The sequence below is a fragment of the Gambusia affinis genome, linkage group LG16, assembly GCF_019740435.1.
Source record: "Gambusia affinis linkage group LG16, SWU_Gaff_1.0, whole genome shotgun sequence".
NCBI classification, from domain to species: Eukaryota; Metazoa; Chordata; class Actinopteri; order Cyprinodontiformes; family Poeciliidae; genus Gambusia; species Gambusia affinis.
Window position 1 is genome coordinate 23501687 of NC_057883.1, and position 23352 is coordinate 23525038.

A 23352-nucleotide genomic window follows, 5' to 3' on the forward strand; every position below is an offset into this window, starting at 1 on the left:
TCCAGTTGATACAGAACTTTCGGTTCAGAACCAGAACTTCGATGCAGTTTCTGTTTTCAAAAATGTTATCAGAAGTAAATTGCCTTTACATAACCATCCATCACAGGTAAGCAATCACATCTTGTTTTATTTTAAAAAAGTAAATGTCTAAATCAACCATTTTTGATGATGCACTTCTTAAACATATTTAAGTTTTGAGTAATGTAATTTATTTAATTTTAACTTTATTTACAAACAAACAGCTTAAATCCAAACAGAAACCTAAGGTTTTGTTCACACTGCAGCCTGAAGTGACCCAATTCCGATCTTTTTTGACGTAATGCGACTTGTATCTGATTTTTTCGTGGCAGTATGAACAGCACAGGTCGGATTCTTTTCGAATGCGACCCGGGCCACTTGGGTATCCGATATGTATCCAATTCAAACGCGACCCAATGACCTGAAGGTCACCGATACTCGACAAACGTCACTATTCTGCATCCTGATATGCGCAAGCAGGAAGAAAAACAAAAACCATGGCGGATTATATGAGGATTAAGTTAATATGCTGCTCTGGTCAGACAACTTCAATTGTGTAAGCTATGCTCCACCGTTAGCATCCATGTTTACTTCCCCAAACACTGAGCACTTCTTCTTTTCATAGCGGTTGTGTTGCACACTCGAACAACAGTGATGTCAAGACATGCGGTGGTTGTAAATTTCCTTTACTTTCCATTTTATCTGAAAATACAAACAACGTTTATAAATCCAACGTGCGTCACATTATGGCTGCGATGTATTACTCAACACAGAAACTTAAGACCCAAGGCTGCCCTAAGGGCCTGTTCAAAACTGATGCCTTTCTAAACTCATTTCACTCTCAGCAAGAATAGTTACCAACATATATGTGAATGTTCAACTTAACATGGACAATGAAACACAGAGCTTTTAAATAACTCCGCAAAATAATCATAAGAAAGAGAACAGAATCATATTTTAATGGAAGGGAGGTTCCTTGATCTAAAGTCCCCAGCAACTGGTCCCCCACAGTTGGCAGAAGACTGAGAACGCTGACGTTACCGCGCCCTCTACTGCGTGTGCGAGACACTACCAGGTCGTTTGCCCGTTCAGACTGCAGAACACATACAGGTCGCATTTATTTGTAAGTGGGAACGGCCATGGGAGAAAAACTCAGATAGGACAAAAAAATCGGAATCGGGTCACTTCAACCTGAAGTGTGAACACAGCCTAATAAATCATTCACAAAAAGTTTCTCATAAAACACTTTTTGTCTGCGTTAAACCTGCAGCTTGAAGTGACCCAATTCCGATTTTTTGTCCAATCTGATTTTTTTTTTTTTTGCCATGGCCGTTCCCACTGCTGTTTCCATAACAACTGTTATAGAAAATGTGCTTATTCTGTTTTTCCTGTGTGAGGTCATGATGAAGAGTCAGGTAGCGCTGCTTTATGTCCTGATCATTGTGAGCGAAGGATCAGCCCAAAGCCTGATACCCCGCCGGAGCGTTTCCTTCTCAGGTGAGGCGTCTCTGCAGCAGCAGTGAAATGTTCGGACCAATGCAGAAGTATTCACACCCTATTAACTAAAATGTTTCTACTTCTTTTATTCCAATCTCAAAGTAAAGTACGGGGACTAAACTAAACTCAGAAGTTTCCTAAGTAGTAGTCCGAGTCCACTTGTGTCAATGTGAAAAACATTAAGAATGGCATACAGTAACATCAGTGTGATGTTACTGATATCTGATTTCAAAATTAGCCTGAGGATGCCGGTTGGATTCTTTCCCTCAGATGTTAACCTGAAGCTGTTTAAGCAGCGTAACTTTGACAGTTTGAGCTCCCTGCTGGTGAGAGAAGACATCGGTCAGCTCTTCATCGGAGGCAGAGGAAAGGTCATCTCGCTCAGTTTGGATGACATCACTAAAAAAACCAGTGAGGTAGGAACTGGGCTTGGGTGGAACGGGTTGGTGAGCCTAGGCAGTACACACACTACTTAGGAATGGTGGAGGATGCTGTTGGTAAAGTAATGAGTTATTAATCTGTTATAACAGAAAAAATCATGTAAAAACTTAAAAATTATGAAAGTGACACAATAACAAACATCTTAGTGCCAGCTAGCACAACAATTAACAGAATATCTCCATCATACTTCGTAATTAGAGAAAAACATCTTTTAGATTCCCAATAGAGAATGAAATGTTGACTATTTCTTGATATTTGTACAGTTTGTTCATAGGAGGTGTTATAAGGTCAAAATCTAAATCTCAATAACATCTTCAGGGATTTTTTAGTTGCTCATTCACTGCTACCCATAAAGCTTAATGCATTGTAAAGGCAACACTTTTAAGGGGGCAGGTTTATGTCATTTACAGCCACATAGTACCATTTTATAGCACAATTAAGTCATTATGTACTTTGGTTTTTAAAAATGTTGTATATACTTTAAACATGACTTTAAAAAATTAGACTTTGCAACTGAATAGAACAAACAAATGAACCTCCAGATCTGTTTTGTTTCAGATTAAATGGATGGTGAGCTCTGGAGAAAAATCTGAGTGCTTGGCTAGAGGCAGGAGCATCGAGGTACATTGGAGCACATTCACATGAGAAACATGTTTCCTTAAAATGCTCTGTTTGGAAAAATAGCTGTTCTTCTAACAGGACTGTAAAAACTACATCACAACGCTGCACACCCTGGATGACAGCAGAATCTTCACGTGTGGAACCCGTGCATTCAAACCTCTCTGCACACACCTGGTACGTTCCTCTCATAACCAAGGCCCCCGGGACGCAAAGGCAAAAGCCTTTTGTCATTCAGGCAGTGGATCCACACAGATTCAGTGTCTTGGGAAACCAGAAACAAAGATTTTTGAACAGGTTCCACCTTTCAGAATGCCAGTTTCCGTTTGGTCATTGCAGCAAACGGAAACTTTTGCTACAATGTCGTAGCTCCATCTTGTTCTCCATCCTGCATGTGTTTGAGCTGGATATGTTTACACACACACATGTGGCGCAACGTCATCTTAAATGATGAAGCAACACTGGGATTTCTGTTTCACAATACCACTACATAGTGACACCTAATTGGCCAATTGCCCAGACATACTTACTGCACCCTTTTCTATGATGCTGTATCATGTCATGTGGACACACATTTTCCTTGATCAATTACAAAACTATGCAGTGCTTGTTTCCATGTACGCGAGAATTAAGGCTGGAGTTGTGACACCAGAACCATCAGCTGGGAAGATGCACTGGGTTTTTACTGTGTTCTTCCCCCACTGTGTTTCCAAGTAACAGTTGTGCAGATAGATAAACTCTTAGACGATTGACGGGCGTATGTCGTTTTAATTGACGTTGCTTTCAATGCCAAGGAGTGAAACTACAAATAAAGATGAAAAACATCAATTAGAATACAACAGTAGTCAAATCATACAAATAGTAAGGGCACAAATGCTTAATACTGTGTACATAACATGTCACAATCAACCTTACAAACATCAAGCTTTGCAACATAAATGTCCACAAATATAGCTCAATATTGTCTCAGATGTAATGAAATAACACAAAATACTTACAAGCAGTGCTTTCTTTAAACAACAAAACAGGATGAAGAATGATTAAATGAAGACTGATAAACTGCCTGTGTCAGCCATTATACATGTGTTCCTGAACTCATTCTACAGTTCAATAACAAACTTAACATGAAAACACCACCATCTGCTGGCTGGGAAGAATCACTACAAGCACACATGAAAACACCACCACCTGCTGGCTGGGAAGAATCACAACCAGCACACTCCCCTGTCTAACTACTGTCCTTGCTGCAGGTGTTTTTCAGAAGGAGAACAACTCCAGTAACTGGTCTCAAGAAGGTCTTGCATGTACCTCCAGAACTGATTTTTATTTTCAGGCTTCCTAACATTTCCATCTTGACTAGGGAAGGTATTAACCACAATTCCCATGGGCCACTGGCTTCTTTTGGCTTGACTGTCCTTTAAAAGCACAAGATCTCCAACTTGAAGATTAGGCTTCTCTGATTGCCACTTTCATCGCGGTTGCAAGGTAGCCAAGTACTGACTTCTCCATCTATGCTAAAAAACATTCGAGAGATGTTGCACCTGCCTCCACTGACGTCTGTAAAGACCTCCACTCTCAAAGTCTCCAGGAGGTATAGAGGAATCCCCAGTCTTTTGGGTAAGGAGGGTAGCAGGTGTGAGAATAAAGGAACATTCAGGATCAGAAGAGACTGGAGTTAAAGGACGAGAGTTCACAATGGCAGTTACCTCAGCTAGAAAGGTAACTAGCACTTCGTAGGTGAGATGCTGAGTTGGAGTACACGACAACATGGAATCTAGTATGCGCTTTGTTATGCCGATCATGCGCTCCCAACTTCCTCCCATATGTGAGGCATGAGGTGGATTAAAAATCCATGTACACTCATTTTCATTTAAGAAATTCTGAATTTCTTGATTGTTGCAGTGTGTTGGAGTTATGCCAAGTTCCTTGCATGCTCCTAGGAAGTTAGTTCCACAGTCACATCTCAATTGCTTCACCGGTCCACGAATGGAAACAAACCTTCGAAAGGCATTGATGAAGCTTGAGGACTCCATAGATTCCATCACCTCGACATGAATGGCCCTAGTACTCAAACAACTGAAGATAACAGCCCACCGTTTACTGTTTGCATAGCCTCCCCGTGTTCGCCGAGAAGTTACAATCCAGGGTCCAAAAACATCGACTCCGACATAAGTGAATGGAGGAGCAACTGCGGTACGATCCATTGGCAGGTCCGCCATCTTTTGTTCTTCTGTATTGCGCCTCAATTTACGGCAGATTACACAGTGGTATATAACCGAGCTGATACATCGTTTTCCACCAATGATCCAAAGGCCAGCTGACCTCACAGCACTTTCTGTAAATAGACGTCCTTGATGCTGTACACGCTGATGATAGTGACGTACCAGAAGGGTCGTCAAATGATGATAACTAGGAATAATATATGGGTTTGCTTCGTCGCTTTGGAGATTGGCTTGTGCAAGACGACCTCCTACTCTGAGGCAACCTGAGTCATCAATGTAGGGTGACAGTTTCTTGAGATGACTGTGTTTAGAGATCTCCTTCTGATCTCTAATACTTGCAAATAATTCAGGGTAGCTCTTGCATTGAAGGCTGCTCAAAATGACGCGCTTTGCCGTTAGAAAATCATCTAGGCTCAGATCCTTGCACATATGCCAACCTTGACATTTGCTCGTTTGATTTTCCTTCTTGTACAGTCTGACTATGTGAACCAGTGGCCCTCAACAGTGACTTCCATGATGAAAATTACTCGAAATGACTTGGGTCTAAGAAAGAGTCTGTTAGTACTGTTAGACAACTGGTCACTGTAGGACGAATCTCTGGGTCAAATTCAGGGTCAACTTGGTTGAAAGAGGTTTTGGTTTGTTCAGTGTGCCTGTTTTGCCTGAGCAGGAAATCTGGTCCTGTGAGCCACTTGCTGTTCGCTAAGGCTTGAGCTGGGATGGATCTTGAAGCTATATCAGCTGGATTTAACTCTGTAGGAATGTAGTTCCATTGGTCTGGATTAGATGACTCCCTTATTCTTTGCACCCGGTTACAGACGTAAACATAGAATCTCCTGGACTCATTCTGAATGTAACCGAGAACTACCTTGCTGTCGATAAAGAACTTTGTTGAGTGGAAGGGAACATCAATCTCTTCAGATATCATGTCAGCAATCTCAATGGCAAGGACAGCTGCACAAAGTTCTAACCTTGGAATGGTAACTTCTTTTAGTGGAGCAAGTTTCGCTTTGCCAAACATGAAACCAAGTTCACTTTTGCCTTCTGCATCTGAAATCTTGACATAAGCCATGGCAGCAATTGCTTTAGTAGAGGCATCACAGAACATGCACAATTCTCTGTTTGTTGCATTATAAAGGGAAAGGGAGGTGTACTGTCTAGGGATCCTCACTTGTTCCAGATGGTTTAGAGAGTTCCTCCATGCACTCCATTCCTGTAGTTTCCTCTCTGGAAGTGGGTCATTCCAGTTGATGGTTTCAGTTGAAAGCTCTCTTAGAAGAGCTCGACCTTGAATACTCACTGGGGCTGCGAATCCAAGCGGATCGTACAAACTGTTTACAGTTGACAGCACTCCTCTACGTGTATAAGGTTTCTCTTCATTTGAGACTTGAAAACTAAACTCGTCTGTGTTAATGTCCCAACTTATTCCAAGGCTACTTTGCACTGGTGGAGGGTCTGCTCCAAGGTTGAGATCTTTAAGGCCTTTTGCCAGGTCCTCCTTGGGGAATGCTTTCATCATGTCAATATCATTAGATGCAATCTTGTGCAACTTTAAGTTGGATGCAGCCAACATTTGTTGAGCATTTTTGACAACGGAAATTGCCTCATCACTCGATGAAAAGGAGGCAAGGCCATCATCAACGTAGAAGTGATGTTCTACAAGATGTCTTGTGTTGTCCTGTGTCTCCTGGTCTTCTGATGCACGACGAAGCCCATAGGTTGCAACTGCAGGCGATGGACTGTTGCCGAAAACATGAACAGTCATGCGATACTCCACAATTGGTTGTTCCATGTCATTGTTTTCATGCCAAAGAAATCGTAAGAAGTTCCGATGGTCCTCTCTGACGACAAAGCAATGGAACATCTGCTTAATATCAGCGGTCACTGCTACTCGTTCTTCTCTGAGACGCATTAGAACACCTAAGAGACTATTGTTAAGATTAGGGCCTGTAAGAAGAACGTCATTGAGTGACAATCCATTATGACGTGTGCTGGAGTCAAACACAATTCGAATCTGGTCTAACTTGCGAAGGTGATAAATTCCAAAGAAAGGGAGATACCAGCACTCCTCCTGTTCTTTGAGAGGGGGTGCCAATTCTGCATGGCCGCTATCGAGTATGGTTTGCATAAATTGTAGGAAGTGTTCTTTCATTTTAGGGCGTTTATTCAGAGTATGGTGAACAGAGGTAAGGCGCTGTCTAGCCTGCTGCCTATTATTGGGAAGGCATGGCCTAGGGAAACGAAAGGGTAGTGGAGCGACCCAACTATTTGAACTATCTTGAAAGACTGCCTTGTTCATTATCTGAAGAAAGGCTCTTTCTTCTTGTGAGAAGCCAGGTTTCTCATCTGAGCTTGTTTGTTGAAAGATTGTTTCTCCAATCTCTGTGATGTCTGACCATTTTGTCTTTGTAGATGTGCAGAAACTGACCTTTTGAGGAACTGCGGAATCAAAGCCTTCTGCCACCTGAATTACATTCTTACACGGTAGAAAGTGACTGGGTCGACCATTATCCAGAAAATTGGTTTTGAAAACACTTGCATAGTCAGGTTTGTGCGCCCCTCCGAGGCAAACATCTCCAACTATGACCCATCCAAAGGCCAGCTTCTGAGCGAATGGGGCATTTAGAGGTCCATTACGTTGGTCAGTAACCTTGTGTGCTTGGACAACATCTCTCCCTATGAGAAGCGAGATGCTAGCATCTGGATCCAGCTTGGGAATTTCTGCAGCTATGTCCCGGAGGTGGGAGTGGTGTTGAGCAGCTTCAGGTGTTGGAATTTCATTCCGATTGTCTGGAAGCATATCACACTCGATAAGCGTCTCTAGCAACAGATCTGACTGGCAGTCCACTGATTCCACAACAAAGTTGTGAGCTCTTCTCCCCACTACTTCTTCCGTTCCTGCACAAGTCTTTAGCATGTAAGGATAAGATCTCCTTGTAATACTGAAGGTGTCAAAGACTGAAGATCTAGCAAGGGACCTGTTACTTTGGTCATCCAAGATCGCATATGTTTTCAACTTCTTCTCAGGAAACCCCTTTGGATAGATGAACACTGGACAGATTTTAGCACAAGAATGACTTTGAATTTCACTTCCACACACTTGGGTACAGGTAGAGGTAGCAGTAGGTGATGCTTGATCTTGCTCCCCGCCGTGAACGTCCACTGGCTGCCTTACAGCTGGTGGTGGTGTTGTTGTCCAAACTGCTGGACCAGGATGAAGGGCTGAAACATGACTGTTGATGCCGCATTCTGCACAACTTATCTCTGTACTACGATTCTTTGCCTGGTGATTGGTAGAGGCACAACATCTGAAGCATATTGAGTTCTTTTTAAGGTAGATCTTTCGTTCCTCAAAGGGCATTCCTCTGAATGCTCTACATCTTTTCAGTGCATGAGGTTTTCTGTGGATGGGACATTCTTTATCTACATCCACAATCTTTGTCTGAGCTACAGGTTTTAGTCGAGAGTTTACAACTTCTGTCCGACTTACTGAGATGGGTTCTTTCCTGGTGTGTCTTTCCTGATATTTAAACATTTTCGTAGGTACTGGTGGTTGCTGGACTGGATGTCTAAAGCTGGGATCATTGCGCATTTTTGCTTCACTGGAAACAAAGTTGGCAAATACACAAAATGGTGGAAATGACACAGAATGTTTTTCTTTGTATTTAGTCCCATGGTTCATCCACTTTTCTTGTATTCCAAAGGGAAATTTATCAACTACAGGGTGAATTCCCCTTGCTGTGTCGAGGTAGAGTAGACCTGGTATGTAACCCTCACTCTTAGCTGAGTCAATCTCTAGGAGAAGGTCTGCAAGTTCTCTCAAGAGATGTGGCTCTTTCTAACAGTGCCCTTTCTAAGGCTTCTGGAGAACCATAACATTCTTGCAGTCTGTCCCAAACTTTAAGCAACCCTTGATCAGAATTATGGACATGCACTGCTTTCAGATGCTCTGCATACTTCATGGACTCTGGGCCAAGCCATTTGCTCAATAAGTCCAGTTCTTGACTGGCAGACAAATGTAAGTTACGGATTGCATTCTCGAAAGAGGATTTCCAAGACCAGTAGTCTCCTGGTTTGTCACTAAACTTCCTTAGTCCTCCAGTGAGTAGCTCGCTTCTAGCCAGGAACCTCGTTAGTTCAGACATGTTAACTTGGTCTTTTGATTGAACATCATGTTTGAAGCTTGGTGACATTTTACGTACAGGATTACACCGGGACAGTTGAGGAACAGCTTCATGATTGATTGAAATGTTTGATGGAAGAACATAGCCTTTCAGAGTGTCTATAGAATAGTCAGGTTCTTGTTTGGGTTGACAAAATGTCATGGCTGCAGGTACTTCATTGTACTCTACAATATCAAATGGAGTTAGACTACCTTTTAAGACAAGTTGGTCTTTCACATAATTGCCAGTACGTTCTAAAGAATCATCATTTTTTTCTCTGGTCGAGACATGTGTTCTTCTTCATTAGCAGCTGCCTCATAAACGTTTGCCTCGGCATGAGCTGCCTCTGCATCACACTGGTGTTAAAGAACCAGTAATGTGGCTTCCAGTTCTGCTTTCTTAACTTTCATTGCAATTTACTTTTTGGCAAATTCAGCTCTAGTGCGAGCTGCTTCCGCTTTCGCCCTAGCATTTACAGCAGCCATGCTTATAGACGACTTACTTGAATTTGACAGTTGTGTCTTGCTGGAGCGAATTGACGGAGCCTTTCCAGCTTCTTGAGACATCTTTAGTTAATATAGTAGATCCTCGACGTAAACATTCACTGCTTGTTGTGTAGATCTGTGCTTTTTCACTGTTCTGCCCCCACTGTGTTTCCAAGTAACAGTTGTGCAGATAGATAAACTCTTAGACGATTGACGGGCGTATGTCGCTTTAATTGACGTTGTTTTCAATGCCAAAGAGTGAAACTACAAATAAAGATGAAAAACATCAATTAGAATACAACAGTAGTCAAATCATACAAATAGTAAGGGCACAAATGCTTAATACTGTGTACATAACATGTCACAATCAACCTTACAAACATCAAGCTATGCAACATAAATGTCCACAAATATAGCTCAATATTGTCTCAGATGTAATGAAATAACACAAAATACTTACAAGCAGTGCTTTCTTTAAACAACAAAACAGGATGAAGAATGATTAAATGAAGACTGATAAACTGCCTGTGTCAGCCATTATACATGTGTTCCTGAACTCATTCTACAGTTCAATAACAAAGTTAACATGAAAACACCACCATCTGCTGGCTGGGAAGAATCACTACAAGCACACATGAAAACACCACCACCTGCTGGCTGGGAAGAATCACAACCAGCACAACTGTGTTGGCAGAATTGTGTTTATTGTAATAAAATAATGGCATTAAAGGATGTAAAACATGCAGTACAGAGATTTTAAAGTGAACTGGATTTTTGATTCAAACGTCAGAATTAAAACAGATACATGGAAAATAAGTAGCATCATCTCTAAATAATTCGAAATTATTTCATGTTTCTTCAGTTGTTCAAAGAAGGAAGTGTCACCATGGAAACCACAACTCAGGAGGGCACGGGCAGAGCTCCCTTTGGCCCCCATGAGGACTTTGCCTCCCTGATGGATGGTTGGTGCAACACTTTCTCTCATGTCTCTCAGTGTTTAGCTCAGCATCTTAATGTTTCCTTCCCTGGATTCATCATTTAAGTTCTTGACCAAACAGTAGGTGAGCATCGAGAAACTTCATCATATAAAATGTTTAGTTGTTCTCCATCTTTATAGTGGTACATTTGTTCTGACCTGCATAAAACATCAAGTAGTGAACTTGCACTCCTCCTACTTCTCTGAGATCTGGCTCTCTTCTTGATGCTTTAACAAGTTAGCAGTATTTGGACTTTGAGCTGCAGGATTGTAACCAGATGAAAAACAGAGGAAATGGGAGAAAGAGACAAAACAAATAGAGGTGATCAGACACTCAAAGCAACTTAAACAGGCTGTTTATTCCTTGTGATAAACTATGGGATGTTGTTTGTAAAGTTAAACAGAAAGTAAGAGATAATTTGGTAAAAACAACAATAAATGGGAGTAAAAGTTTCAGTCATATTTTTTCCATGTGGAAATCATGAATGTCAGTTAAATACTAAATATTTAGTTAACCTAAAAACTTAGTTAGCTCAGATGGAAATATTTAGCTGACATGTAAATTCACTTGTGTTAAAGGAAGAATTTCTAAGTTAGCTTAATTTTGGAAAAAGCTTGGCTCTCTTCCTTATGGTCCTGGATACCGGGCTCTTCCGGTGGGCGGCGTGTGGCAGCAAGGAACAACGATGCGTGATGACGTCACAGAGTTACAGAGTTTAATCTCAAGGCAAGCAACGCATGAATTAAGAAAACTGCAGAGTTACAGAGATATACATTCTTTACCTGAGACAAAAATTAAAAGGAAAAAAGAACAAAGACGCGTCTTTGGAGAGAGCTGATGCAAAAAGGCAGAATAGGGCAGCAATCTGAATTATTATTATTGTGTTCGATCTCTTATAGTGAAGGCGTTTCTCTCCTTGTTAATGTATTCAATTAAGGCGTACCCCTGGTTCGACCAACCAGGAGCTCCCCTGGACACTCAGAAAAACTTAGACCTTCCCTTAATTTCACACCAAGATCAAAGGCCACTTTTGTCTCCGGTAGGACAAAAGAGCAAGAATCTGTATCCTGGCCCCAGGGGCTTCTAAGGCCACCTGAGCAAATAGAACCTTAACATAAGACTTCACATATACCTGTGAGTTTTGGAGTGTCTCCATCACAAAGTTAAACTCAGTAATTTGGTTTAAGGAAAGATTACATTCACAAAACCTAGTTTTGGCTCATCTGCACTCAGCATCTCCAAAGATTTGAATCTTTGCCTTATCACATAAATCCTGAACCATTTTCTAATTCTAAACAACACATTTTCATTCAAACAATTTCCATTTGATTCAGATATTATCACAAATAGTACAATTTTCAAATACATTCATCATTCACTATTCTAAACTTAGATAATACACTTTGATTACAAACTTGCTATTAATACTTAGAAAAATGTCTTAGAAATTAAATGTTAATGATCTCAACAGTCTGTTGTATTTAGTTTAGACCATTCCAGATGTGGTTCTGGAAGACCTTTGATGTTCTGTGAACCATACAGGCTTCTGTCCTGCAGGAGATGCTAATTTTATTACTTCCTGGTCCCTGATAACAGCAGCAGGAACCTCACAGAGAGATCTCCTTTTGACCTACACCCGGCTCCCGTCTCTGAATACTTGCCGATAGAGTAGTTTTAGTTTCAAATCCCTTACCCCAAAATTAAGAAATTTGTTCAAAATCAGACTGTTCATTATAACCTTTACACCTGGGGTAAGATTAGCTGTATTAAGCACTAAAAATAATAATTTTTCTTTAACACTTGCTGATAACGGGAAGTGGACTACCAAAATAAAAGCTGGGTCCTTTGAACCTCTTTCAAAATTCCTGCTCTCAAATCGCTTCTTTTTCTGTTTTCTTATCCAACATTGAAAACAAAGATGAACCATTTTAAATGCAATACAGACATTTACCAACTGGTCCACAGCAGCAGTGACGATTTGAAGACCAGCAGGAGTTTATATAGAAGCTCTTAAGTTCCAGCTTTTATTTTGATAGTGGACTTCAGCTTATGGGCAAGTGAATTTGCACATGAACTAGCTAGCTAAATAGTTAGTTTGCTTCTTAAATATCTATGGAGTTAAATATTTAATATGAAACTTTAAGAAACACGACAGAAATATGTTAAAAGTGCTGGTATTGCCGTTGCATACAGGTGTTCTGACAGCTTACAGCACCAATAGCTCTATAAAATGAACACTCTCTATTAGCCGGTGTAACGCTGAACTGATGCAAAGTTTTAGCAAGTAGCTCAAAATTTCAACAGGTACTGTTGTGCATATGAGATGTAAAGTTTACCTTCGAGCAAACGCCCCCCAAAGGAATCGTATATTTTTCTGCCAGCGCCCCTGCTGTCGTCTGATCACCCCCTGAATTTTAGAGTTTTAAACCTTTTCATCAGCTGCTAAAAAGCCTAGTTGAGTTTCTTTCCTCTCTTGCTCACATTTGAAGCTCTGCCTCAACCTGGCTTTGACAAACAGAGGACATCCTCACCACATCCAGTTCAAGACTAAGGCAGATTCTCCCCTGTCGCTGTTCTCAGTTTTTTCTCTGGTACTAAACAGCTGCAGCTTCATTGTTTCAGTAGATCCCACCCATGCTGAAGGAATGTTTTTGTAAAGATCGGTTCAGAAATGGTAAATCTTTTTCCTCTGTTCACAACAGAAAATACATTTTATTCGGCTGTTTCTGTAGACTTCATGAAGAAAAGAAAGGTTTTCATGAGAACCGGAAGCACTTATCTCTCTACTGAAGACAAAATATCTTGGTTCAATGGTAAGGTGACTGCTTGACCAAGTTAAAGGCTCTTTTACTACCAATTCTATCCTGTAAAACATAACCCCATAATTTTAAATGTTATGAACTCAGACCCCATCATGATTTCCATAAACGCTGCTGAAACCAGCAAAAGTTCAAAGTACAACGAGGATGACAATTTGTTCGTGTTCTTCACTGAGATCGCTGTGGAGGAACGACGCAGCAACCTGCGTTTGTCAAGAGTTGCACGAGTGTGTAAAGTAAGCTTTTTTAAACATATTTCTTAAAATTGTCACCATGTCATGACAGTATGAATGAGAAGGATAAGCTGTGAAAAGACGGATCTCCTCCACCCCTTTTCTGTGCTACTATTGTTATCTGGAGAAATTAACCGTTTCTGAGCTGTCCAGACCCAAAACAACCAAATGGAGCCTGGAGGAAGGTCTTAGCGTTGCCAATCATTCTCATTCACATGCTCATCATCTACCCCCATGCTAACAAGCTCATGGGCTAAATAGCTCAACTGCAGCACTGAAAGTTAGTTTGTTTTTTTAACCTCTGTCTTTAAAAGATAGGATGCAGCGGCTCATTCAAGACAGATTATCTGTAAAATATTTTTATAAAAATTACAGCAGCAAATTACTGCAGCTTTAATATGTGATGTTTGTGTTGATTCAGAAAGACTTGGGAGGCTTCGCAATTTTAGAGAGAAAGTGGACTTCTTTCCTGAAAGCCCGTCTGGACTGCCCGTTTGGAGACACAGGTTCACTTTCTCTGTTGCAGGGTGTCTTTTTTCTCAAAGATGAAAATAATGTGACAGAGAGCCTCTTCTACACAACATTCACCTCTAGCCCGTAAGTCATGTTTCGATGTGCAGTGTTCAGAATTTCTTTAACCTCGTCGTATGTAGCTTTGTGACTGTACGGTGTTTAAAATGAATTGATTCTGACTGTTCAGTTGCCACAAAGTTAGAGTAAAAGACCCCCGTCCATTCTGAAGCATTTGATGAAAATTCGCCTAATCAAGGATTTCTCTGTAGAGCAAATTTGAAAGAAAATTAAACGTATGAAGCTGAAATACCTGGGAGCAATGCTACTAGAGAGGGTCTGGACTCTCGGTTACGGAGAAACAATTGCTTTCTGGTGGCACGGTCAACAAGGACCAAACGGCTTCCTTCATTTCCTCCGCTGCCATTACTAAAACTAAGAAACATATTTGGGAGAAAAAGAGTGTACATACTTATAAAATTCTACTTTCACTGATAAAAATGATACTGTTTCTACCAGTTTCTTATAAAACATGTTCAGAAAAACTATTGAAATCATATGAAGTTGTGTGGAAAAACTAAGAATAGCCCCTGAACTTGCACCTGCAGAGGAATCTCCTTTGGCAGCAGCAACCCTAGTATGATGTTGTAGAAAGTGTTGCTTCCAGGTTTTTGCCCAGCTCTATTAAGGTCTTGCCACATCATATTCAGTCACATTCAGATATGGACCTTTATTAGGCCATAGCAACTCCTTTGTTCTTTTTCCTCTGCCATTCTGTTGCAGATCGGCTGTGGTGTTTGGGATCAATTTTCTGTTGATGACCCAATTTGGTCCAGACTTCAGATATTAAACAGATAGACCTAAACATTTAACAGATCCTCCAGACGGACTTACATTTGAATTTAATACTTTGTTTTACTGCAGACACCAAATTGGATGCTTCCCAAAAGCCAGTCAGTAAGGTGTCTTGTAACATTCTACCTCCGTATTTCAGCTTCCCGAGCTACATTTTCTTTCACACATTTTAGATATTCTTCACCATAAAACCAACCAGTGGGACCATTTTCCACAAATGTGTTGGAGTTTTGTTCCACAGAAAAAAACTGAACCCAAATGATCCACCTTCCATCACCATGTTTGGCAATTGTTTTGGGGCTTTATGCTGATATATGTAATTTTCAGAAGTATGGTTCTCCAAACATCTCCTTGTGGTCCTTGGTCAGAGTCTTTATCCTTGAACATAAATCCTCCTTGGAACCGAAACAAAATGATCTGTCTGCTACATCCAGCTGAACAGCTCTTAGTCGATCCTTTGACTTTTGATCAGTTCCCCAAGTCTGTTGCGATGTGGTTTGAGATCGTGGGGTTGAGTGCAGAGTGTGGAAATCCAATGAGGAACCAAGGCAGTGGGTCGGTGGATCCCGCCCTTTGGTCCAGCGTGAGGAGCTCTGTTGTCCTCCTTGTGAGGCGCTTTTCTTGGTTCCAGGGCGTAGTCCTCTGCTGGTCTTCTGGCCGCTCTTGTGTCGAGTCTCAGCGCCGGGGACGAAGAACCCAGTCTCTCCCTAGTCTCATGTTTTTATACTTTGCTACCTCCCCGGGGTATACACCGAGAGAGGGAGAGAGAGAAAGAACACAGTTAAATGCGCAACTACATGGTTGCGCAACCTGACCATCTGCACCACTTGGATCACAATGACCCGATTGTGAAATAATGTACTTGTGACACTCGGGACTTTCCGAGAACAATAGACTCCAACTTGGGACACAATGACCCTATTGTGAGACTATGTGCTTATGACTCCAAATTGCAATAGACTACAACTTGGGACACAATGACCCTATTGTGAAACTATGTGCTTGTGACTTTTTGGGACTTTCCGAATTGCAACAGCGGCATATGTCATCCTCCACACCCCAACCTTATACTTCTTCTTTTCCTGTACTAACTTTAATCATACAAGTTCCTTCAATCATTAAAATCATATAAAATATTAGTACATTAGATGATTTGATCCTAGTTTCTTGTTACAACATTAATATATCACAGAAACCATATCCTCATACAAAGAATACACAGTAAGTAATCATTTTTTAATCAACATACAGGGCTGTGGCAATCTTCTAGGCTTTTTATGATCCGTTTTTCTGCATGAGCCTGGACAGATCTCACATTTACATACCAGATTTCTTGACATGTGGTCTCATCTGTCCACAGGACATTGTCCCCTAAGTCTTGTCTTGCATTCAGATGCAGGTTTACTAATCTAGAGGGAAGAGACTATCTCTTCTCTCTCTACTGTAATGATTCACTAGAGGGACTCAGGCATAAACACCTTACTAGATTGAACCAGACTATTATCAAGGCAGAATTGCATCAAATGATTCGCAAATATTGAACTTTTATCAGAAATATCTGCATTTATGTCGCCCACAATTAAAAAACAAGTGGTAGCATTTTCCAGGATGACAGACATAACATAAGAAAACCTACGAAGACATTCATCTTCATTCCTGTGACATTCATAAGGTGTGTACATATAGAGAATGATGATCTTCTGATCACGTCACTAAACTCATTTCCAATGGCCCAGTCAAAGTTTAATCTGACCACCTTAACCAGCTGATCATACTTTTTATGCCATAAAATAGCAACACCACCAGGTATTCTACCATAAACTATTCCATCACTCAAATCAGTGGTAGATTCTACCACACCATACAAGTCTTTATGCAGAAAATTAAGTCCTTCCAAGTCTTGCTTCAGTAGAAAAGTCTCTTGAACACCCAATACATCACAGTTTGCCAAGAGAGCATTTACAGTTAAACGAGTTCAACAGCTCCCTGGCCGAGCGTCAGACACAGTAGGCACCAAACGCTGCTGAGGCTCACCAGTACCCCCATCCTTGGATTCTCTGGACCTACGGGCCTCGTCGAAAAGACAAACAAAAACACCACCTGGCCACAGCTGTGGGTCAAACATGTCCATCACGTCTTCACATTCAGCAGTGACATGAAACGAGCTGAACCTTTTCAGAGTGGAATTGATTTTGCGACATGTCACCGGATTCCCCAGTTTATCAGCCAGATAGGAGTGTAAGGTATCAACGTCAAGATTAGGTGCAAATCATGTTCCAAAAACACTCGTCAGCCTAGTTTTAATCACTGGGATGTTGTTATCCGCACTGGCGCCAGTTATTGCCATCTTTTGGCTCTGTCTTTGACTCTGATGTCTTTTGTTAAACGCTCCGTTCCTGGGCTTTACAGCTTTGTTTTGATATTTCCGAGGCTTTCCTATCCCTTTCTCTACCACGTTGGTTCAGGGCGGGGATTTCGGCAGGTCCTCTGACAGCTGGACTTGCGAGTGGTGAGCAGATGTCCTCAGCTCCTGTGACGCTTCTACGCAATGTGCTCGCATTACACTGGTCCGGTGTGATTGACCAGGCGAGTCACACTTCTTAACTGCAGTCATCTGGCGATCTAGAGCTATCACTACCGCATTCAGGATCTCATTCACAGTGGCCTGAATTTCCAAGATCTTCCTTAGGCGAGACACCTCCAGGCTCACCTGCTCCACCCTGCTGAGTAGGGCAGAGGTATCCATGTTGCCAAAACCAACTGGCGGAAGTACATCCAGATAAAGCGAAACAAATCTCAGAATGTTTTCAACACACTCGTTAAGTACCCTGAGATGTCCTTTATGTTGTTAGCATCCTTTTGAGGGCCTTTGTGTTTGATGCAACGAATCGAGGTCACGCATAATTCAAACAGTTGGCGCTTTGACTCCTCAATCCACTCAGAGGAGAAATTGTTTGAGGCTAATAAAACAATTTCGTCCTGAGACAAAGTTCTCATTTTTGTAGCAATGAAGCTCAGGAACACATCCTCCACTATCACTTTCCCATCACCAGTTTTATAAATGTAGATTTTGCATTTTATTCAAGAACCTGTTCTAGTATGTGACACACCCCCATACTGCACCACCGCCATCTTGTCACAAAGACAATTGTTTCTGAACTAGAATGAACTTGACTTCATTCACAGGTCAATTGTCTCTACACCCAGTTCCTGCAGTCAGTCCGCTGTCTGTGCCTACAAGCTGTCAGATATCCAGCAAGTTTACAGGGGGAACCTTCTGAATGAGATAAGTCCTGGAGTTTGGGTGAAGGACGTAGGAACAGAGAGCTACACCTACCCTCGATCAGTAAGCACCAAACCTAAACTGATATGAAATAGTATCAATGAAAATTATCCACCTCATGTGATCTCTGATCTGTATTATCAGTGTATTAATGATGAAATGCGAGCCAAGGGTGTGAAAACCTCTCAAAACATCCCAGGCAAAACCCTGGAGTTTACGAGGAACCACCCTCTGATGGAGGGAGTGGTGACACCGATCACTGGGAAGCCCCTGCTGGTTCGGTCTATGGCCCAGTTCTCCAAAATTGTTGTTGATAAAGTAACCTCTCTGGATGGACAGCAGCACAACGTCATGTTTATTAGCAACAGTAAGTAACTGGATCATATATAATGACTCAACGGATCTTGGCGTTGTTGGCAGGATCTGTCTGGAAAATGGCTGTATTGTGTTTTTGTGTCTGATTTGATGTAAAGCACTTTGAAATGCCTTGCTGCTGAAATGTGCTATACAAATAAAATTTGATTGATTGATTGATTGGTAAATGCAAAACCTTTACATTCACAGTTTCACTGTGTGAATATAGCAGAAATCCTATCACTTTAACGCCCAACTTGAGATTTGAGCAACAAAGACAGTTGATGTTGGAACTTGAGCATGGCAAGTTCAGAATAAAAGTTCAATTGAATGCAGGTCAAACTAGGTTGGAAATTGAATGCACAAAGCTACATTTGGCCAAGTGAAGTCGTTCGGCTAGTGTTACACCACACTTTCCTTCAGTTCATTATCATGATGTGGATGTGGCTTATTTTAATGTTATTTTTATTCAATCAAGAACTGTGTCTCCATTTAGTTTGGACCTAAATACTTAGAATGTAAATAAATACTTAGGTTGCTAATTAAATATTTAGTCTGCACACTAAATGTATGAATGAATAACATGGTGGTTGTAGAGTTTCTCTGATAGATTACATTACCCAAAATAATGCTGTTAATTCTTCACTGCAACTTTCCCAATGGCACCCAGAGTTAACCTCTAGTTCTGTCCTGTAGACTCTGGTTGGGTGCAGAAGGCGGTGTGGTCTGATGTTGATGGACTGCGAATCATTGAGGAGTTGCAGCTGTTTCAGGATCCTCAGCCCATTCGCTTTCTTCAGCTCTCCTCTAGAAGCGTAGGTTACAGCTACATGTCTGCAGACTAAATGGACCTGGAGCTAACCTTTGAACTCTGATGATCTGCAGGGTCAGCTGTACAGCACAACTAGAACTGCTGTTGCTCAGCTCAGTGTGAGGGACTGCAGCCGCTACAGATCCTGTGCTGACTGCCTTATAGCCAGAGATCCATACTGTGGCTGGAACCGTCGCACAGGCCTGTGTGCTGCTGCTGCTGGTGCTTCAAAACTCTCCATGTATGTCACACTAACTAAGACATGTTCATTGTGTGCTACGTTTATAATCAGAGGATTTAATTCATTTGTGGCAGGATCCAGAACCTCATTGATGGTGACGTTGGAACTTGCCCAAGCTCTCATTGCAAGTATTCCCCACATAAAGCTCTTTACACACATTTATCTTAACGAGGAGAGCAGTAGGAGAATTTTTATGGCTGTTTTGGCTTTTCTCACAGTGTCAAAGCAGATTACCGACATCCACCTCACACTTGACGTCGCGCAGTTCCTCCCCTGCAACCCTGATACCAATCTCCCCATCAGCTGGAGGTTCTCTGGTAGCATCCTTAAGCCCAGTCCCCGACACACTCTGCTCAGCCAGGGACTCGTTTTAAAACCTTCCCTCACTGATCAAGGCCTTTACACCTGTGAGACAGTGGAAGTAGTTAAAGGCAGAAAGCACAGGAAGGCAGTGATCCAGTACAACGTTAAGGTTTCAGAGGGTGAAAACTATTTTCAGGGTGTAGCTGTCTATATTTTAGCTTCTTTTTGTATGCTGTGTGTAATGCTCATCACCTACATGTACTGGAAGCAGAAACCTCAAAACCATGTTGGCAGTAGCAGTGTGAGTTATGCTAGCATTGAGCAATTAGAGTGAAAGACAGTGACCTGCAACTGCTTTAGTGATCCTGATACCAAGAAAACCACACCAACTAGGGCGGAAAAGAGGGCAAAATCTACCATTTAAAACAGATTTATAGTTTGATAACAGCACAACCCACTTCTGTTACACTTTGTGCATCACTGCCATCAACTCTGTAACAATAAAAGACAAAAATGATTTAAGTGTGGTTATATATGTTTGTAGCGAGGGCTGGGAATGAGGGCTGAAACTTTGAGACTGAGCAGCAGGTTAAAATTAGCCGCTAAGGCTATGGAGATTAGAACAGTGGTGATATTTAAAAATAAATTCACTTAAGAACACAGAGCAAATGGTTTGTTTGGCAAAGAATGAATAAAGAAACTACAGTGCTGAAATAGTGTTCTGTCTCGCGTATTTTTAGTATTATTAGAATTTTTTGGAAAAAGTCATGCAGCAACCTCTCTGGAGAGGAGGCAGAGGAAGTGAAGTGACACGGGAGGAAACAGACCTGCAACTGTAAGGTATGTAAAGAGTATGAGTTGGAGTAAGAAAAATATTGTTCTGTGGAGGCTAAGAAGCAGATGTGAATACACAACTTAACCCATGCAACAATATGCAGTTAAATTTGTTTCACAATTATTCAATAAAAAACATGTCAAATGAAAAAAATTAAATTAAGATCAAAGATTTTGGATTTGCAAAAAAAAAAATTAACCAAGATAGATAGAAACCACTGGTTGTATTTTCGTCAAACTTTGCACTGCATAGATCTTACCCTATTTATTCAAGGTAAGCTTATTTACAAAATAGTGAAACATGCTTCATCTCACACGACTGAAATACATCAGACACTCTTCATTCTTCAAAGTTTGGTAAGAACCTGTGCTTCTTTGTTTGGATAATACCAAATTAAGCTTTTACACTGAGTACTCTTGATGTTTAATGTTGTTTTGCATTTAACAGAACAGCATGAAAAACATCCAGAATAAGAGAAGCGAGAGAATTTTAACGAGCTTTTTAATTATGGAGGCAGGAGAATCATCCTTCCTTCACAGTGTAGTCATCTTATTTAGCCACCTGATGGACACAGTTACCTGGGCCAGCAAACGCTCTCAAGTTTCAACCACACTCTGCTTAATTTGAGCTCAAAGGGTTTTTCTATAAACATGAATTTGTTATTTCTACATGTACTTGATCGTGGCTCACATTCACAATTGATTTTTAAAGATATTATTCTAAAATAAAGCAGTCCTTTGCATTTTTCTTATTTGAAATGAGAAAGGAAGAACTCTGCCAGGAAATCTGCCTTTTTTAAAATGACCATGATTCTTTTCTCACAATAAAAAAACATCCACTTCTTTCTATCACTTTGACTGACAATATAAGTATCTCAGTTGTATAACATTGAAAGACATTGTAAATGTGAATATTGCCATAAGTTTGAAAACTTTTGACATGCTTTATTGTCAGTGGAGTTCAGCCTGGTCTGACTTTATCTGGGTGGAATTCCACATAGAAATGAACCATTTAAGCCATCGTGTCTATATAAATGTTTATTCAGCCATAGTATGATTTATATACATGCATTGCTGCCTGCATATATAATGTTATAATGATTTATTATTATCGATGGTTTTGGTACATTTCTTTGTGGTGTTTTCTTCACTTGTTGATTTCTTTCTTGACATTTTTCAAGAGGTGAGAAACATCTTCCCACCATAGTGTAGTATTTCTTTTGGCCACATGATGGAGCCAAATCCACTTCTATCTGGGTCAAAATGTTTCATTGGAGCTCAATGTGTGTTTATGTTAAGTCAACATCAGGTACAGGTACTTGTGGCTCACTGCCATACCTTCGGCATGGAAATTTCTTAAATAAAAATGCTACTTAAAGTAATACAGTCCTCCACTACCAGGCCACATGGGGTTTGCAGTTTCTTTTGTTGAAATGTGAAAGAGGAAGAACTCTAGAAGGAAGTCTTCCATGTCTCAACTGGGGAAAAAACCAGGTGGTTTTCTCCCAATCAAAGCCCGTCCACTCCTTTCTATCTCTTTCACTCACAATGAGTAAGTATCTCAGTAGTATAAGACCAAAAGTCATTATGAACGTTAATGTTCAGCAACCTTTGACATGCTTTATTGTCATAGTTGACCATTGTCTGACTTTATCTACATGGCTTTCCAAATTGAATTGATAAATCAGATAAAAAATATTCACATTCAGCAGATTATATAACCAATAAGCCCATTTTTAAATAAATTTTTATGGGAAAATTAGCATCTTTGAATGAAAAACTAACACAAAGCACTGCATTTAAAAGATGGAAATAATACGAGTATAGAATGAAGATGCTGTCTACCCCCTCTTACTCTGATATCTCTAAATAAAATGCAAAGTCACAATGAAACACCAGAGTTTGTGTTTGCAACATGACAGAATGAGGAAAAGTCGACAGGGTGTGAATACTTCTGCATTGGTCCGAACATTTCACTGCTGCGGCAGAGACGCCTCACCTGAGAAGGAAACGCTCCGGCGGGGTATCAGGCTTTGGGCTGATTCTTCACTCACAATGATCAGGACATAAAGCAGCGCTACCTGACTCTTCATCATGACCTCACCAGGAAATGAAGAAAAAAAATATGATTTCTATGGCAGTTGTTATAGAAACAGCAGTTCATGTCTTGTATAAAGAGGATCTAGCTATCAGATAGTCTAGCTTCAGCTGAGGCGCTGAAGAGTCTCAGAAACATTATGGATTCATTATGAAATGAGTCTCATTTAAATTATTTTATGTCCCTCACTTCTTTCAATTAGCATCTGGAAGTGATTTACAGCTCAGCTTAAAACACTTTACCATAAAACATGCAAGTCATGGTTTACATATTTTATACCACAAGGGGGAGCAAAGACACCAAAACCATCTCTGCAGGAAATTGAAATGTGGGAAACTAATACATAATTCACAAAAAGTTTCTCATGTTGGAACATTTTTTATAAACATAAAGATGTTTATCTTTACAAATATGCATTATTTAAAAAACATTAAAAAGTGCATTATCAAATTAAGACGTAAGATGTGATTGCTTACCTTTTATGGGAGGTTATGTAGAGACAATTTACTTCTGATAACTATGAGAAACCAAAACATGTTTATTTTTGAAAAAAACAACATTCCAACATTTAATGGTGAATAACTCTGCTT

At 40.7% G+C, this 23352-nt stretch overlaps 1 protein-coding gene across 1 annotated transcript; it reads left to right on the forward strand.

Moving 5' to 3' along the window:
• Nucleotides 1-20347, forward strand: LOC122846441 (semaphorin-4E-like). Its single transcript, XM_044143424.1, has 15 exons — nt 1-106; nt 1416-1515; nt 1786-1931; nt 2515-2577; nt 2656-2751; nt 10307-10406; nt 13154-13234; nt 13328-13476; nt 13895-14070; nt 18025-18184; nt 18266-18488; nt 19172-19290; nt 19361-19527; nt 19602-19651; nt 19746-20347. The coding sequence occupies exons 2-15, from the start codon at nt 1419-1421 to the stop codon at nt 20162-20164; spliced, it is 2046 nt and encodes a 681-aa protein (XP_043999359.1). The 5' UTR covers nt 1-106; nt 1416-1418; the 3' UTR covers nt 20165-20347.
• The last annotated feature ends 3005 nt before the right edge of the window (nt 20348-23352 follow it).